Below are 19,548 nucleotides of genomic sequence, written 5' to 3'. Positions count from 1 at the left end.
TTACAACATTTTTCTCAAGAAACAAATATTTTACAGAAAACTGTCAGTTTATATTTATGTTAACTGACAAAGTTTTCCATTTAATAGTATTCTTTGTAAGAAAATATTTAGATATGAATATCAAGAAGGAATTACATCACAGGAAGAGCGTGAGGTTCACCAATAAGGCCCCAACCTTGCAAACACTTACGAATCCACTGAAAGTTAAAAACATGAGTCAAAATATTTGCAGCATCAAGACTCAATTTTGTAACAAACCCTTTTATCAGTGGCTATGGGAATGAAGGGGAAGCATAACTTGGGAGTACAAATTCACTGTGCATAACAAATTTTATTTAGCCCCATGTCTCTCAAGAGTAACTTAAAGATGTTCTATAGCACCTTTTCCAGTTATAAGGGGAACCTCCCTCTAGCTAGAGTTAATTCCCCCCCGACTCAACTTCTACAACTCAAATAACTGATTTCATTTACAATTTCACAATCTTTTTTTATCAGGCAAGTTAAGGACTAAATGTCATACTTAAGTTCACTGAACTTCCCTGTTTTTTGTCATATCTTTAATGTTAAAACAGGTTTTAGGTAATGTAATATATACTTATTGGACACTGCCATGTACAATAATAGCAAACTCCTTATTCCCATGCCAGCAATACTAATGTTTTAATACGGTCATACCTGGACCTTCTTACTCAGCTATAACTCCCACTGATTTCACTGGGAGTCCTGCCCATGTAAGGTTTCAGAGTAGCAGCTGTGTTAGTCTGTATCCGCAAAAAGAACAGGAGTACTTGTGGCACTTTAGAGACTAACAAATTTATTAGAGCATAAGCTTTCGTGCATATATGCATCCGAAGAAGTGGGCTGTAGTCCACGAAAGCTTATGCTCTAATAAATATGTTAGTCTCTAAGGTGCCACAAGTACTCCTGTTCTTTCTGCCCATGTAAGGTGTGCAAGATCAGGCCCTTGTTGATGTACTTTTACGGCGGAGATAAAGCTATTAAAATATTTCAGGCTGCTATGAAACGTTGCTATCTAATTAGCTGTCATTTCAAATGCTTCGCACAAACACCCAAGTGAAAATGAAAATGGCAAAGAGCAAAGATTCCTGAGGGCATGTGGCAACAAGGCCAGCCAGGAACAGCTTGTCCTCACTGATGAGATAACTGGCTCTGTGGATGAGAGGAAAGCAGTGGACGTGTTATTCCTTGACTTTAGAAAATCTTTTGATACAGAAAGTCTTCCACAATATTCTTGCCAGCAAGCTAAAGAAGCTGGATGAATGGACTATAAGGTGGATAGAAAGCTAGCTAGATTGTTGGGCTCAACGGGTAGCGATCAATGGCTCCATGTCTAGTTGGCAGCCGGTATCAAGCAGAGTGTCCCAAGGGTTGGTCCTGGGGCCGGTTTTGTTCAATATCTTCATTAATGATCTGGAGGATGGCGTGGACTGCACCCTCAGCAAGTCTGCAGATGACACTAAACTGAGAGGAGTGGTAGATATGCTGGAGGGTAGGGATAGGATACAGAGGGACCTAGACAAATTAGAGGATTGGGCTAAAAGAAATCTGATGAGGTTCAACAAAGACAAGCACAGACTCCTGCACTTAGGAAGGAAGAATCCCATGCACTGCTACAGACTAGGGACTGAGTGACTAGGCAGCATTTCTGCAGAAAAGGACCTAGGAGTTACGGTGGACAAGAATCTGGATATGAGTCAACAGTGTGCCCTTGTTGCCAAGAAGGCTAACGGCATTCTGGGCTGTATAAATAGGAGCATTGTCAGCAGATCGAGGGACATGATCATTCCCCTCTATTCGGCATTGGTGAGGCCTCATCTGGAGTACTTTGTCCAGTTTTGGGCCCCACACTACAAGAAGGATGTGGAAAAATTGGAAAGAATCCAGCAGAGGGCAACAAAAATGATTAGGGGGCTGGAGCACATGACTTATGAAGAGAGGCTGAGGGAACTGGGATTATTTAATCTGCAGAAGAGAAGAATGAGGGGGGATTTGATAGCTGCTTTCAACTACCTGAAAGAGGGTTCCAAAGAGGATAGATCTAGACTGTTCTCAGTGGTAGCAGATGACAGAATAAGTAGTAATGGTCTCAAGTTGCAGTGGGGGAGGTTTAGGTTGGATATTAGGAAAAACTTTTTCACTAAGAGGGTGGTGAAGCACTGGAATGGGTTACCTAGGGAGGTGGTGAAATCTCCTTCCTTAGGAGGTTTTTAAGGTCAGGCTGGACAAAGCCCTGGCTGGGATGATTTAGTTGGGATTAGGTCCTGCTTTGAGCAGGGGGTTGGACTAGATGACCTCCTGATGTCCCTACCAACCCTGATATTCTGTGAGTCTATGATTTAGTGACAAGTGTCACGTCAAAGTCTCAGTTCCCTAAAAGGAATAGCTCATGGGTATTACTGGTAGTGAAGGTGACAGCTAGTTTGCCAACCTCTGGTTTTTAGCAGGGCAAGATAGGAAGACTCAGCAGAGAAATATAAGGAAATACACATGGGCAACTTTTATGATCCCAACTGTCTAACCTATATATAATAAAGGTTATATTTAGCTCCAGAAATGGTTACATTATATTTTTATTTCTACAGCTATTTCAACCACTAGACTTGGTCTTGTTCATCAGAACAGAGAAAGTGGTCAAGATTTTATGTAAGGATAATTGTCGCTAACACAACAAGGCAGTACCATGCACTCACACATTATGATTGCATTTGTTCTGTCACAATAAGCATATCCAACAAGTGATAGCATTTAGGAGCGGAGTTTCTTGCACTGTAAAGCTGAATTTAAAATGTCAACTTAGTAATCAAATTTTGCTAACAAACACAATACACGAATAAGAGAAATCCTACATAAAACGTGTTAGTACTTTGAGTAATGGCAGCATAGATACCCCACTCCTGGATGTGCATATGTTCTATGCCAGGGGTGGGCAAACTTTTTGGCCTGGGGGCCTCATCTGGGTGGGGAAATTGCATGCAGGGCCATGAATGTAGGGCTGGGGCAGGGGGGTTGGAGTACGGGAGGGAGTGCAGTGTGCAGGAAGGGGCTGAGGGCAAGGGGTTGGGGCAGAGGAGGGGTGCAGGGTGTACGAGGGGGCTCAGGGAAGGAGGTTCAGGTGCAGGAGGGGTTCAAGGTGCAGCAGAGGGCTCAGTGCAGTGGGTTGGGGTGCAGGAGGAGTGTGACAGTGGGCTCAAGACAGGGGGTTAGGGGGCTTAGGGCAAAGGTTTGGGGTGTGGGGTGCAGGAGGGATTTGTGGTGTGGGCTCCGGCCCAGCGTCGCTTACCTGGAGTGGCTCCAGGGTGGCAGCGGCGTGCACCGGGCCCAGGTCAGGCTCCCTGCCTGCCTTCCCTGTCCCCGCCCACTCTGCTCCGGGAAGCGGCCAGCACCATGTCCCTGCAGCTGAACGCGCTGCCCTTGCCTGTGGGTACTTCCCCCGAAGCTCCCATTGGCTGCTGTTTCCCGTTCCCGGCCAATGGGAGCTTCGGGGGAGGTACCCACAGGCAAGAGCAGCGCGCGGAGCCCTTCCCCCCACCCCAGGGGCCGCTGGGATGTGGTGCTGGCTGCTTCCTGGAGCGGGGCCTGCGGCGCCACGTGGTGGCAATCCTGCGGGCCGATCCAAAGCCCTGAGGGGCCAGATCGGGGCCAGATCCGGCCTGCAGGCCATAGTTTGTCCACCCCTGTTCTATGCACTGCAATCAGAACCTTCTAAAAAGCTGTAAGTAGCCTAAGTCATGGTACTGAAAGTTCAGATCCAAGGTACTATAACCAGCTGTAGCCCTTAATAACTTTATTTCTTTCTAGTTGCTGAAGTAATGAGGTCAGAAATCTGTGCCTCCTGTTTGTCATGGTATCAGCTGGTGCTATTCATGTAGTTTCTCATAAATATTCATGCAAACAGTTAGATTTGTTATCTATTATTGTTAATTTAAAAATAGTGATTAACAGTTTAGATTTAGGTCCATGTCTTTACAGTCTCTTAGTATGAGAAGTATACCAGTTCTATTGGAACTCATTTAAACATATCTGGTACCAGAAAGAAGGCTGACCTATTAAAATAAGAAAAGTTGGATTTTAAAATGGCACTCATCTTGCTGTGGCTAGATCTCGATAACTGACATAACATTTGAAGTGTCTTGGGGACATTTGCTGAGGGAGGTATATCATGTCATTTGCTTGGGAGAAATAGGGGTGAAATCCTGATCCTATTCAAGACAATGGCAAAACTCCCATTTACTTCAGTAGGGCCAAGATTTCAATCTAGGAATCTAGATTTCAACCTACGAACAGTAGTTTTCCATTATAACTTTCCCCTTCCCCCCCGGCAGCCTCAGTCACCTGTTAAACACTGATAAATTGCTTTGACAAATCATGGCTAACTCAGGGCTTCCCTGCTCCATAGAACTCTGGAGTCTAGTAGTTCTGACTCACATTTCTTAAAAAGCGTGTGCACACAAAATTAATTATACTCTTGTAAGCTGGCAAGACCAAAAGACTATTGGTTTCCTTTAAATCAATCTATTTGGCTGGAATTCATTCACTATTACCTGCTACAAAGTCTGTACTGATGAGTTAAGTTTCAGGAAGCAAAGATCAAGACCACAACTCAGTCTGCTAGCCACACTGTTCTTTCCTTAGCATGAACGTGTGTGAGAAATCGCTTGTCACAACTTTGCTGCCATCTGCTGCTGAGACTTAGGAAAATACACCAGTCATTTTTCAAATACTAAGCCCCACTGAAGAGTTTAGTAACAAGCCTGTCTCAAGTGTTCTACTTTATTTACCTGTTTCCAAACTCCACCAGCAATGACTGCCTAACAAAAAGGAGATTGTACTCTTCTGCTTTTCTTTATATAAATCCTTCCTTAAAGTCTACCTTTTCAAGCAGTCACCCCTCCCTCCTGATTAATTATTCCTATAGCGTTCAACTCCTCAACTATGTCTTGAGTTTTTCTTGTTTTATTGCTCATACAACTTGCTGGTTTCTAAATTAACTGCAACCACTCAGGAAAGAGACCTGAACATCATTGTGGACAGCTCAATAAAAATCTCTGCTCAATACATAGTAGTTGTCAAAAAAAGCAAACAAAGCTGTTAGGGTGTATAAAGGATAGGATAGAAAACCATTCTGAAAATATTATGCTGCCATTACATACATCAATGGTCCACCTTCATTTGGAATACCATGCTCTCTTCTGGTCACCCTATCTTAAACACAGATATAGCAGAAATTGAAGAGATCTCAGAGATGCATGGTGAAAATGATTTGAGGACATGAAAAGATATGAATAGGGACTGAAATGAATGGGACTGTTTAGATGAGACAGGAGACAAGGAGAGACACAAGAGTTATACAAAATACTGAATGGTACAAAGAAGGTAAATTAGGCACTCATATTTACATGTTAACATAACATAAGAGAAAGGGGACAGTCTAAAACTGAAAGGCAGTAAGTTTAAAAGTGATAGAAGGGTTTTTTTAAAATTTGTTTTTTATGCAATGCATAATTAACTTGTAGAACTCATTGCATAAGAAACCATTGAGACCAACAGCATAGTAGGATTAAAAAAAATTATCTGACATGTATATGGAAATGAACATCCACAGTTACATTTAGTAGGATTTTTTAAAATAATGGATCTAAACCTGTAATTTCAGGGAACAAACCAACCACTAGTTTGTTCCATAATTGTCTACAGGGACAAGATACTGAACTAGATGAAATACTGGTTTGATTTCTATATGTCATGTTATGAGTTTAGGATACTTTTTTCTGAGGAATTAATCCATTGATTTCATTACTGTGATCCTAACTCATGCTAATCTAGTGTGAGACACAACAGTCAGTTTTCAATCATGATCAATTTCTGACACTTTCTTGCCACTGCCTGCAGAACCCACACTGTTGAGAGCATTATGGGAGACACTTTTGTGTTCCTACATTTGCCAGGCTTGTCAGAAGTCACTGGTTAATAGTCAGGGCACAACTGCACTTTGGTTTGAGTTAATGTACCTGCATTTTCTTGACCTCTGGGAAATCCCCAGGCGAGATATGGTGCTCTCGTTGCAGTTGGATATAGATTTCAGGTAATTTGCTGATCAGCTCCCTCTTCTTGTTCTCTTTTCCAAATACAGCTGGCATTTCCTTCTTTAGATGGCTGATAATATAAGCATGAACCTAGAAGAAATGGATAAGGGTTGGCATTATTATGTAGAATCAAAAATCCATGCCAGTATTCCTCCTCCTGCCTATAAAAGGAAATGTGAAAGATGAGTTGGGTATTAACACATCTTAGGGACAACGTATATCGACTATGGTTTATTGAGAAATACATTAAAATAGACAAACTGCTGATAAGAACATAACATAAGAACATAAGAATGGCCGTACTGTGTCAGACCAAAGGTCCATCCAGCCCAGGATCCTGTCTACTGACAGTGGCCAATGCCAGGTGCCCCAGAGGGAGTGAACCTAACAGGTAATAATCAAGTGATCTCTCTCCTGCCGTCCATCCCCACCCTCTGACAAACAGAGGCTAGGGACACCGTTCCTTACCCATCCTGGCTAATAGCCATTAATGGAATTAACCTCCATGTATTTATCCAGTTCTCTTTTAAACCCTGTTATATTCCTAGCCTTCACAGCCTCCTCAGGCAAGGAGTTCCACAAGTTGGCTGTGCACTATGTGAAGAAGTGCACAGCCTTTTATTTGTTTTGAACCTGCTACCCGTTAATTTCATTTGGTGCCCCTAGTTCTTATATTATGGGAACAAGTAAATAACTTTTCCTTATTCACTTTCTCCACATCACTCATGATTTTATATATCTCTATCATATCCCCCTTAGTCTCCTCTTTTCCCAAGCTGAAAAGTCCTAGCCTCTTTAATCTCTCCTCATATGGGACCTTTTTCAAACCCCGATTCATTTTTGTTGCCCTTCTCGGAACCTTTCCTAATATCAGTATATCTTTTTTGAGATGAGGAGACCACATCTGTACGCAGCATTCAAGATGTGGGCGTACCATGAATTTATATAAGGGCAATAAAATATTCTCTGTCTTATTCTCTATCCCCTTTTTAATGATTCCTAACATCCTGTTTGCTTTTTTGACTGCACACTGCGTGGATGTCTTCAGAGAACTATCCACGATGACTCCACAAGGTCTTTTTCCTGATTAGTTGTAGCTAAATTAGCCACCATCATATTGTATGTATAGCTGGGGTTATTTTTCCCAATGTGCATTACTTTACATTTATCCACATTAAATTTCATTTGCCATTTTGTTGCCCAATCACTTAGTTTTGTGAGATCTTTTTGAAGTTCTTCACAGTCTGCTTTGGTCTTAATGATCTTGAGCAGTTTAGTATCATCTGCAAATTTTGCCACCTCACTTTTTACCCCTTTCTCCAGATCAGGGGTCAGCAACCTTTCAGAAGTGGTGTGCCGAGTCTTCATTTATTCAGTCTAATTTAAGGTTTTGCGTTCCAGTAATACATTTTAACGTTTCTATAAGTCTATAATATATAACTAAACTCTTGTTGTATGTAAAGTAAATAAGGTTTTTAAAATGTTTAAGAAGCTTCATTTAAAATTCAATTAAAATGCAGAGCCCCCCGGACCGGTGGCCAGGACCCAGGCAGTGCAAGTGCCACTGAAAATCAGCTTGCGTGCCGCCTTTGGCACGCATGCCATAGGTTGCCTACCCCTGCTCCAGATCATTTATGAGCAAGTTGAATAGGATTGGTCCTAGGACTGACCCTTGGGGAACGCCACTAGTTACCCCTCTCCATTCTGAAAATTTACCATTTATTCCTACCCTTTGTTCTCTGTCTTTTAACCAGTTTTCAATCCATGAAAGGATCTTCTCTCTTATCCCATGACAACTTTGGTGAGGAACCTTGTCAAAGGCTTTCTGGAAATCTAAGTACACTATGTCCATTGGATCCCCCTTGTCCACGTGTTTGCTGACCCCTTCAAAGAAATCGAATAGATTAGTAAGACATGATTTCCCTTTACAGAAACCATGTTGACTTTTGCCCAACAATTTATGTTCTTCTATGTGTCTGAATTTTATTCTTTACAATTGTTTCAACTAATTTGATGAAACTGACGTTAGACTTATCGGTCTGTAATTAAAGGGATCACCTCTAGAGCCCTTTTTAAATACTGGAGTTACATTAGCTATCTTCCAGTCATTGGGTACAGAAGCTGATTTAAAGGATCTGAAGAGGCCCTTGAGATGTAGGCGCATTTCATGCAGCTCCTACTTTGGGTTTGCGGAAATATGAGTTAACCAGCATTCGCTGCCTTCCCCCAAGCCTTCTGATGGGTTTTTGTAAAATAAGCAGGTCTTCTTTAAATTGTCACCCAAAAATGCTTGAAAAATTGAGTGCAGCTATTGAGACGCACAGCATGACATTCTGTCAGTGCCAACAATGAGAGTGAAAGCAGCATAGAAGAATTAGGCCATGATCCTGCAATAAAGCTATGTGTGGGTGTCACCTGTGCCTACACAGAGCCCCACTTTTAAGTTTAATTGAAACAACTCCATCTGCCTTGCCAAATAAATTATTTTGGGAAGTGAGAGAGCAATCTAAGCAATGTCAAGTGATAGGATGATCTAAGTGGAGTAAGTGACTCAATAGGAATGTGCGTCACTACAGAAGAGGGAGTGCATGGCTTCTATATTTAGGCAACCACAAAAAGATGACAGAGCATGCATCATACTGTAACAACATTATACCTTGATTGCCTTATGAAGCATGAGGGGGGAAAGCAGAATTATTCCAGCATAAGGAAAGATATTTCTTTAGTATGAATCCTAAAATGTGTGGCTGCTTTCATAGCTCACTTGGCCTCTGATCCTACATGACCACTGAAGTCAATAAAACCGCTTGCAGTGTGTAAGTTAAGCATGTGACAAAATCTTTTCAGGATTGAGGCCTTACCTTGTAAAAATGTGTGTGTGTGTGTGTGTGTGTGTGTGTGTGTGTGTGTGTGTTTTTTAATATATGCATAGATGCAATAAACACATATAAAAGCAATTATACAAAGAAAAAATCCAAAATGATTTTTCACCAAAACTTAAATAATTATTTCAAAAGAATTTCTAACATTTTGATAGATTTCAAAAAGTTAGCACCGAGGGAGGTGAGGGGAACGGGGAGTGAAAAGCAGCAGAGAGTAGCAGTGGAGAGAACATAGGCATGCAAACACCATGGTGATAAGCACAGTACAAATACCTACATAGATACTACAGAACATGTTTTACAGCATTCTATACAAAAGTAACCTGTGAAGGAAAGAAATATGTTTGTACCCTTTCTGGCTTCTAGAGGAGACTTGAAAGGATTCTCCCACTCTCCCTGCCCCCACTGTTTGCTTGAGGGTTCTATTGTCAGCTGAAGACCTAGAGATGGTATGACTTCAACTGCCAAGAAACAGAAACCTTGAACAATTGAGAAGGGTTTTTAATCAGACTGTATAATACTTGTGTGTTAGTTAATATCGATTTAATTCAAACTTCATGTAGACACTTGGGAAAAAGCGCTTTATGCTAAGATTCAGACAGCACTGCACCTTTGACTGAGAGCTGAGAAAGCTCCCACTCTAATTCTTTGGCCCTCCAACTAAAAACAGAAACAAGACGACTTGATATTCCTGAGTTCTAAGAGTTCTCGATAGGCCACTTTTGGTATAGCTGCTTTAGTTGCAAGATTTACGTGTGTATGTGTGTACTAATGAATTTTTTTTAAAAGGTTGATTATTGGTCCATATGACAAAGACATTATAGAAATACACCTAAAAGCAAACTGAAAACCAAACACTCATGCATGGAATATCCCCTCTTGTTTTATAACAAATGTAACCTTACAATCATTGAGAAAAAGTCACTTCACCCATAGCCTAGCCCTAGAGGATTGCCTGGAATCCCTTCACACCAAAACAGATGAGACACAGGTGGCATCATCTGTAGAGGAAACTGGGGTGTGTGTATTGAGGATGACAAGGTTCAAAAGTGAAGAACTTAGATGCACTGGAAAGTGTCCAAGAAGATAGCCATGTCTCATTTGAGTCCAGTGTAAGAATCAAGAGTTCTGAAATGGTTAGTTTTCTTGTTTAAAAAATACTTCAAAAACCTTGCAACTAGCAGATCAATTACACTGCTCTACAGCCAAAATGCTTCTGAAATAAATGTAGTCAAACTTTACTAATTCTGGGTCACTGAGAACAAAAATTATGCTTAAAATTGTTGATTGGCTCTAGTTTTCAAGATATGCTATTGGGTCAGTATATACGACCCTTGACTTGGGAATGGCAGAGGATAAGTGAGTTATAAAGGGAAGAGATCTCAATTTAAACCAGAAATGACTAAAATACATCTTTGACTGCATCTATGAATAAATCTATGACTGGGTTTGGACAGTACTTGCTTTTTAGGCAAAACGATGAATGATGCAATCTGAAACTGGTATTGCGTCACACATGATATGAATTGCATCATGTTATTCCTAGAAGTCATGGATGATGCAATCATAACGAAGCTTACATCACTCTGCTGAACAAATTGCCCAATATCAGCTCTAGAAATCATACAGTGTCGTGCTCTCTTATTTGTCAGTGTTTGATTTTGCAAAGGGACACATTTCTGTTTAGCCAAAGTGAGCAGAGATGCCTCGTACTTGTGTGAACAGTGCAGATAACTTCTGCTATGTTTGTGGTAAAGGACTTTTGCATCACAAAAGTGCAGTATAACCACTGTGGTTAAGAAAGCCTATCACCTTTATTTTGGCTGCAAAACTGGAGATCAGGACAAAAGGTGGGCCCCACACATATGCTGCAACACTTGTGCAACAAATCTTCGCCAGGGGTTGAACAGGAAAAGGAAATCTATGCCTTTTGTAGTGTCAATGATTTGGAGAGAGCCAACAGATCATACCAGCAATTGTTACTTCTGCATGGTGCCTCCAGTTGGGAAAGGTGTGTCAAAGAAGAAAAAGTGGACTGTGCATTATCCAAACATTCCATCAGCTATACGCCCAGTACCCCACGGAGAAGGACTGTCGGTTCCTGATGCATCAGAATCATTCTCACTTGAGTCAGATGAGGAAGAGGAAGAGGATGAAACTTCTGGTCCTAAACCATCAATGTCACAGGACCCACATTTTCTCCCATCCTCCTCCTCTGAACCACACCTCATAACACAAGGTGAACTGAATGACCTTGTCAGGGATTTGGAACTACCCAAGAGGAAGGCAGAGCTGTTGGGCTCCAGACTACAGCAGTGGAATCTCCTGGCAAGTGATGTTAGGGTTTCCATGTTCCGTGACCGTCAAAAGGATCTTGTCCCATTCTTCTTCATGGAAGGTGATCTTGTAGCCTGCAACAACATGGATGGTGTGATGGCAGCCCTCAACATCGTTCACGATCCAGATGAGTGGAGACTGTTCATTGATTCATCGAAGACGAGTCTTAAAGCTGTTTTACTGCATAATGGCAATGTTTTGCCATCAATTCCAGTTGGTCATGCAGTCCATATGAAGGAAACCTATGACAACATGAAACAACTTTTGAGGTGCATAAACTATGACCAACATCAGTGGCAGCTTTGTGGCGATTTGAAGGTTGTTGCTCTCTTGCTTGGTCTGCAGACTGGATACACAAAGTACTGCTGTTTTCTCTGCGAATGGGATAGTCGTGCAAGAGATTCCCACTACATCAAGAAAGATTGGCCACTCCGACAGTCATTGGAGCCTGGGAGGAAAAGTGTTCAGCATCCACCACTTGTTGAATCAAGGAAGATTTTGTTACCACCCTTACACATCAAGCTGGGTCTGATGAAGAACTTTGTCAAGGCCATTGACAAAACACAAGCAGCTTTCAAGTACCTCCATGGAAAATTTCCAAGGTTAAGTGAAGCTAAGATAAAGGAAGATGTCTTTGTTGGTCCTCAGATTCATGAACTTCTTCGAGAGGATGCATTTGACCATGCACTGCGTGGCAAGGAAAAGACGGCATGGAAAGCCTTCCAGTTAGTGGCAATAAATTTTCTCAGAAACAACAAGGCAGACAACTACAGGTTGTTGGTGGAAAACCTCCTCAAGGCATACAAAAGCCTTCGTTGCAACATGTCACTAAAGATACATTTTTTGCACTCTCATCTAGATTTTTTTCCACCGAACTGCGGTTTCACCAGGACATTGCAACAATGGAGAACGCTATCAGGGCAAATGGAGCCCATCAATACTTGCAGACTATTGCTGCACAGTGACAAGAGATGCTCCATTTAATGAATACAAGAGACAAGCCAAGAAGCGCCGAGTAGACACTGAATAGGACTAAACTATGTACATAATAGTTTTTTGCCTTTTGTTTCATAATACATTTTATTTATATAACCCTTTTGCTGATTTTTAAAGTGTTACATAAACAGGACAGGTGAAATATCATGTAAAGCAACCATAAACACATGAAAAGACCTAGGTTTACAATTTATGATTAAAACTCTACTATCTACACAATATACATAGACATAAAATGTAAAAACTTAAATATCTTAGAAACAGTAGCCAATCAGTTGTTTTAATTGTCATATTTGAATTCAGCACATCAAAATACATAATAAATAGCACAGTTTATCTCTGAAGCAGACGACTTCTCAAAAATTGTAGACCAGTGTTATACACTTGGGATGTAGGCCCAGAACATTCACATTATATGGATTCCAAATGAGAATTAGATACCTGACTGAATTAGCAGAAAAGACTAAACATGACCTTTTAGTTTTAGAAGTCTGACAAACTGAACATTGTTTATAAAATTCCTGTTATCCTTTAAATGCATCATTGCAGAGAACACCATGATTGTTACATTCTCAGATAGGTGAAACCTATTTCTTATAGCAATGAGGAAGAAAAGAGTTAGTGTATGAATGCTCACAATGTGTATATTTCAATTATTTAAACTAGTGTGCTATTATTGAGAAAGACACTGATACAAGGAATACTAATGCTGAAATAGGATATGTCTCTAAGTACATGATAAAGAATCAGTAAGAATCAGTTACATGATTACCAGGGGAGGGAGAATAATAATGAAGAATTGGAGGAATACTGCTGGGGTTGTATTTGAAATATTTTTGCTCCTTTGGCTAAATTTTGGTCATCTTAAATGTGATTAATTCACTATTCCTTCAAGATCTAATGGAAGGATCATTACAGTCAAGGTCTGTGGACAGCTACTGCAGTCAGCTACTGCAGTCCCCTAATCACTGACAGACCATATACAGATCAATGTTGCTCCTACATATAAAAACAAACAAACAAAAAACACTATACATTTTTGTTTTCACACATGTTTGTGTTTAAATTTTTGCACAGATGGAGGAATGGAGAAAAAATTAAAATGACAACTTTCGGTATACAAATTCTAGATCTGCAGGAAGGGAGATGTATGGGTAATGCACACTTCTAACACAATACCAATTAATAACAGCCCTACAGGATTTAATAGATTTATATATGTATAAAGCATCTAGGAAAAATATTGAACTGCAAATTTGAAAGGCACAATAACTACAATCCTGCACTTTTATTCCAACTGATTACAATTCCGTAAATATCACACATGTTTTATAAGAATGTTTTCCATCTTCAAAATATTTTATAACTAATACCTAACACCCTTGTGGCTTTGAAGTGACACTAGAAGGGAATGATAAGATAAGAAAGGAATGATAAGAACTTGACAGTGAGATGGGAATTCACTTGTTTTATTTTTGGATATGTTATGAGTTTCAGGACAGACTGGGAAGGTGTTGCGAGTGTTTAAAGAAATGGACCAAGATAAAATACTTCACAATGATTTTGTTCAAAGAAGACTGTGCAGCTCTGCATAAAAAATGTGTTTCTGAATTACAGCTATTTTAAGATCAGCTAGGACTGAGACATATTACACTGCCGTTGCTTGGATAAGCAGCTGACTTCCCTTTCCATGGCTGTCAATTTAGTACATTCAATGAACATTAATTTCACTTAAAAATGGATGAAATTGAATTTTTTTATTTTGTATTTAAACAGGATTTCTATTGATTAAGCGTCATCTGCTCTTGATGCTTCTCAGTCATCACAATCAATTACTTTGAAAGGGATTAGTATGCCAATAAGATTGATTAAATCAGATAAGAACTGCAGGAAGGACAGATTAACTTTTAAGAAAAAAATATTAATAGAAACATGATATCAAAATGGAATTTTAAATAATGATTGACAATTGTTTCTAAAGATATTTTTTTCAAAATATTCCACGCAACATCAGTAGTCCTAGTCCCCAATTTTCCACATCACTAACTCATTTCACTAAGGGCTTGCCTACACAGGAAAGTTTTACTGTATAGTCAATTAAACCATATACCCTGTTTCCCCGAAAATAAGACAGTGTCTTATATTAATTTTTGCTCCCAAAGATGCGCTAGGTCTTATTTTCAGGGGATGTCTTATTTTTCAGAAATGAAAAATGCCTTATTATCGGTGGATGCCTTATTATCGGGGAGGTCTTATTATCGGGGGGATGCCTTATATTACAACGAGAGGCAAAACTGTAAGTAGGCCTTATTTTCGGAGGATGTCTTATTTTCGGGGAAACAGGGTAGTTAACTGGCATAACCCCCCCCACATAGACATTCTTATTCCAGTGTAAGAGTGGCTTTTTCTTTGTTTTAGTTTCCCAAGCGACAAACTGATAAAAGGCCCTCAGATACTGTAATAAGAATGTTCACACAGGATGTTAGACCAGTATAACTATATTATAGGTTCAAACTCGCACCTTAGCCAACACAGGTATAATTTACCCATGCAGACAAGCCCCAAAATACTATCATCTGCATTTGTATGTCACAGAAATCTTTAATAAGTAGCAAATTTCTTCTACAATAGCTTCAAAGTTATTTGATTTTTCTTCCTTCCGATTTTTCAGCAAAAAACATTTTCAAATCATTTGCCTGCTGAGATTTAGAAAAGGAAAGGTGCTAATTATTAAACATTCCCTAGGGCTTTGCAGAAGAACAGAATATCCGAGTACTTTTGCTAGTATTCTATCTGGAATTTTAATACTATACAATAAAGGAAGTCTACTACGGAAGAAAAGGAAATATTTAGAGGAAACCATTTAAAACACAGCAATTGAAGTTTATCCAGGTTGGGCCTAGACAGGAAAGGACAGCAGAAGCTAGTGTCATTAAGATGCTAGTTTGAAGGATAATTAGAGGCCTAACAAAAAATTAAGTTCACACTTTCAATAGACAATCTAAATAAAAATCAAATACTGCCAAGCCTAGACATATGGACACAAGTCAAGTAGCTACTGCAAGGAGCAGTTATCTGATTAGCACATGCAAATACTATTTTCTGTTGTTTAAAACAGAGGACAATGTTGGTAGGGCATTTGCCTTGAATGGACCTCTTAGAATCTTAGAACTCACTTCCTCCCAGGTCTGTCAGAGACTAGGATTTCTTCTGGAAATGATGCCAAGCCCACCTTTAGCTGAGTATGTGGGAGATGATGGGTTGGAAATACAGAAGGTTTAATCAGGGGATATTACTTTTACCGTTGGGTTGGCTTGCACAACAGTGATATACGGGCAGTTCTGTTAAGTAAATGAATGTTTTTAAGTAGCAATATAGCAGTATTACTCCTTTTAATAGATGTGAAGTGCCAAAGTGGTGTGTGTGTGGTATATAAAAAAAAAAAATCAACATAAATTTTGATTAAGGAGAAGTTACTTCCCATGGGCAGTATGTTGGTTGGCCATGATCTAGTACAAATGCTGTGTGCTGCCATGTTTGCGAGAGGAAGTAAGTGTCTGGATCTGAACTGTGATCTTTGATCCAGGAACCGCAAGTGCTGTGAAGGTGGTACACTTGGCATTTTGGTGAAGGGGGCATCTTGTTTTGTTCAGTCACAGCTGCTCTGCCTAGCAGCTGTTGATGAGCTCCAGGGAGTACATACAAATGGCCCTACTGGATCAGACCATATGGTCCATCTAGACCAGTATCCTGTCTGTGACAGTGGGTAGTGCCAGATGCTTCTGGCCATTGGAGGTTTAGGCACTCGTGCAGCACAGAGTTGTATCCTTCACCATTTTGACTAATAGCCATTGATGGACCTATCCTCCATGAACCTAATTCTTTTTTGAACAGTTATAGTTTTGGCTTTCACAACATCCCATGACAATAAGTTCCACAGGTTGACTGTGCATTGTGTTTAGAAGTATTTATTTTGATTGTTTTAAACCTGCTACCTATTAATTTCATTTGGTGACCCCTACTTCTTGTGTTATGTGAAGGGGTAAATAACACTTCCTATTCACTTTCTCCACATTATTCATGATTTTACAGAGCTCTATCATATCCCCCCCAGTTATGTTAGTAGTATGAAGTTCTCCTTACTAGAAAGAGGAGGTATCCTAGAAGATTTCAAGTCTCCTTCAAAAGGCAGAGAGAATAGCATCCTAAAACACAATACTTTTCCTTCTATGGCCATCTAGAAGGGTCCACTGATTGGCTCACCACATTACTGTCCATCTCCAACACATACTTTAACAATAATTTTTCCTTTAACTTTGTTAACCGTATCCATTTTCCAGAAAACACCTTGTTTCTGGGTGGAGAGGGAAAGACATGAGAGGAGAGAGTAAGAATGAATGAAACAAACGTAGAAGAGATTGGTCATTGAAAATAAAGTTGGCTCTATTCCTGTTTTACCTTTGCAAGTCTTGCCCTCTTGATGAGATCATTGAGTTTCCGCACAGCTGCCTTCTGTGGGAGACTCTGAATGTCTTGGAAGAGATCCTGGGCTTCCACCTCAAAGAGCCTGCGGTTCTCTGTGTTTTGTAGAGGCTGGGCCCAAAAAGAACCAATGTAGACTCGCAACACCTCTGGAGTGTTAATCACCTTTCCCAGGGACCACATGAGTGCACCATAGACCCTCATCAACTGCTGGGTGTCCACCTGGTCAGCCTTGTTCAGCACCACTCGAATCTTGTCATCCTGTCCACGGAATGATTTAATAGCCTCCGAGAACTCATCAGAAATATCCAGCTTATGGGCATCAAAGAGGAGGATGATGCGGTCAACTCGTTCAGCAAACCACTGGAGGACCTGGCAGAAGTCATAGCCTGAAGAGAGAGAATACACCATTGGATGTCACTAAATTGATAACTCTTTATTAAGGATTGTTTAAAGGACCGGTTTATAACCCAGCTCATAGACTCATAGACACCAAGGTCAGAAGGGACCATTATGATCATCTGGTCTGACCCCCTGCATGCTGCAGGCCGCAAGACCCTTCCCTGGACTCTACCGTTGAAGTCCCCAATCCTGTGTTTTAGTGACTTCAATCGGCTGAGACCCTCCTGCTAGTGATCCCTGTCCCATGCTGCGGAGGAAGGCGAAAAACCTCCAGAGGCTCAGCCAATCTACCCTGGAGGAAAATTCCTTCCCGACCCCAAATATGGCGATCAGTAATACCCCGAGCATATAGGCAAGAGTCTCTAGCCTGACCCTTGTTGGCCATTATGCTGTTCATGTACCATTGCTTGGTTTTCCTTGGCTACTATGTTTTATCATTAAACCATTCCCTCCATAAACTTATCCAGCTTAATCTTAAAACCAGACAGGTCCGTCGCCCCCACCGTTTCCCTCGGAAGGCCGTTCCAATATTTCACCCCTCTGATGGTCAGAAACCTTCGTCTAATTTCAAGCCTAAACTTCCCCCCGGCCAGTTTGTATCCATTCGTTCTCGTGTCCACATTAGTACTAAACTGGAATAATTCCTCTCCCTCCCTTGTATTAACCCCTCTGATATATTTAAAGATAGCAATCATATCCCCCCTCAGCCTTCGCTTTGTCAGACTAAACAACCCAAGCTCCTCTAATCTCTTTTCATACGACAGGTTTTCCATTCCTCTGATCATCTTAGTCGCCCTTCTCTGCACCCGTTCCAGTTTGAGTTCATCTTTTTTAAACATTGGAGACCAGAACTGCACACAGTACTCCAAATGAGGTCTCACCAGCGCCTTATACAACGGAAGCAGGACCTCCCTATCTCTACTAGATATACCTCGCCTAATACATCCCAAGACCGCATTGGCTTTTTTCACCGCCACGTCACATTGCCGACTCAGTCATCCTGCGGTCCACAAGGACCCCTAGGTCCTTCTCCTCTTCCGTTACTTCTAACCAATGTGTCCCCATCTTGTAACTAAAATTGTTATTATTCGTCCCCAAGTGCATCACCTTACACTTTTTACTATTAAATTTCATCCTATTTCTGATACTCCAATTCACAAGCTCATTCAAGTCTCCCTGCAGAGTATCCCTATCCTCCTCCGAGTTTGCAACTCTTCCCACCTTCGTATCATCCGCAAACTTTATCAGCCCACTCTTGCAATCGGTCCCGAGGTCAGTTATAAATAGATTAAATAAGATGGGTCCCAAAACCGAACCTTGAGGCACTCCACTAGTAACCTCCCTCCAACCCGACAATTCACCCTTTAATACGACCCGCTGCATTCTCCCCATTAACCAATTCCCTATCCACCTCTGGATTTTCATATCGATCCCCATGTTTTTCATTTTAACCAATAGCTCCTCATGGGGTACTGTATCAAACGCTTTACTGAAATCCAGGTATATTAGGTCCACCGCATTTCCCTTATCTAATAAGTCCGTTACTTTCTCAAAGAAGGAGATCAGATTCGTTTGGCACGATCTGCCCTTCGTAAAACCATGCTGTAATTTATCGCATTTGCCATTAACTTCAAGGTCCTCAACTAGTTTCTCTTTCAGAATCTTCTCCAGCACCTTGCACACTACTGATGTTAAACTAACAGGCCTATAGTTACCCGGGTCACTTTTTTTCCCTTTCTTGGAAATAGGAACCACATTGGCTATTCTCCAGTCTAACGGGACTACCCCCGAGTTTACAGATTCATTAAATATAGTCGCTAATGGGCCTGCTATTTCCCGCGCCAGTTCCTTCAATATTCTCGGATGAAGATCGTCCGGACCACCCGACTTAGTCCCATTAAGGCGTTCTAGTTTTGTTTCTACCTCGGATGCGGTAATCCCCCATCCCGTATGCCCCTCTGTAACGGTGCTAGTATCCCTAATACCTTCATTGGCCTCATTAAACACCGATGCAAAATATTCATTGAGATATTGCGCCATGCCTAGATTATCTTTAATCTCCTCTCCGGCTATAGTCTTCAGCGGTCCCACTTCTTCTTTCTTTGCTTTCTTCCTATTTATATGGCTGTAAAACCTCTTACTATTACTTTTAATTCCCCTCGCTAAGTCTAACTCTTCCCGGCCTTTGGCCTTTCTCACTCTATCTCTACATTCTCTGACTTCACTAAGGTAAGTTTCCTTACTGATCCCTCCCCTCTTCCACTCTTTGTACGCTTTCTGTTTTTTCCTAATCGCCCCTTTCAGCCGGTCGCTCATCCAGCTCGGTCTAAGTCTCTTGCTTAGTA

General features: G+C 40.9%; 1 protein-coding gene across 1 annotated transcript in view; it reads right to left on the bottom strand.

Annotated features, from left to right (window-relative positions):
* Positions 1-19,548, bottom strand: part of EHD4 (EH domain containing 4) — a 65,180-nt gene that overhangs the window by 1,917 nt on the left and 43,715 nt on the right. The window contains exons 4-5 of the mRNA XM_054024973.1: positions 16,778-17,190; positions 6,030-6,194 (exon numbers count right to left, since the gene is read on the bottom strand). Coding sequence (XP_053880948.1) covers positions 6,030-6,194; positions 16,778-17,190 — 578 coding nt within the window. The remainder of the gene's footprint in view (positions 1-6,029; positions 6,195-16,777; positions 17,191-19,548) is intronic.

Source organism: Malaclemys terrapin, chromosome 4 (genome assembly GCF_027887155.1).
Source record: "Malaclemys terrapin pileata isolate rMalTer1 chromosome 4, rMalTer1.hap1, whole genome shotgun sequence".
Taxonomy (NCBI): domain Eukaryota; kingdom Metazoa; phylum Chordata; order Testudines; family Emydidae; genus Malaclemys; species Malaclemys terrapin.
The sequence above is the reverse complement of the archived record's forward strand: the minus strand, read 5'-3'. Positions and strand labels throughout refer to the sequence as shown.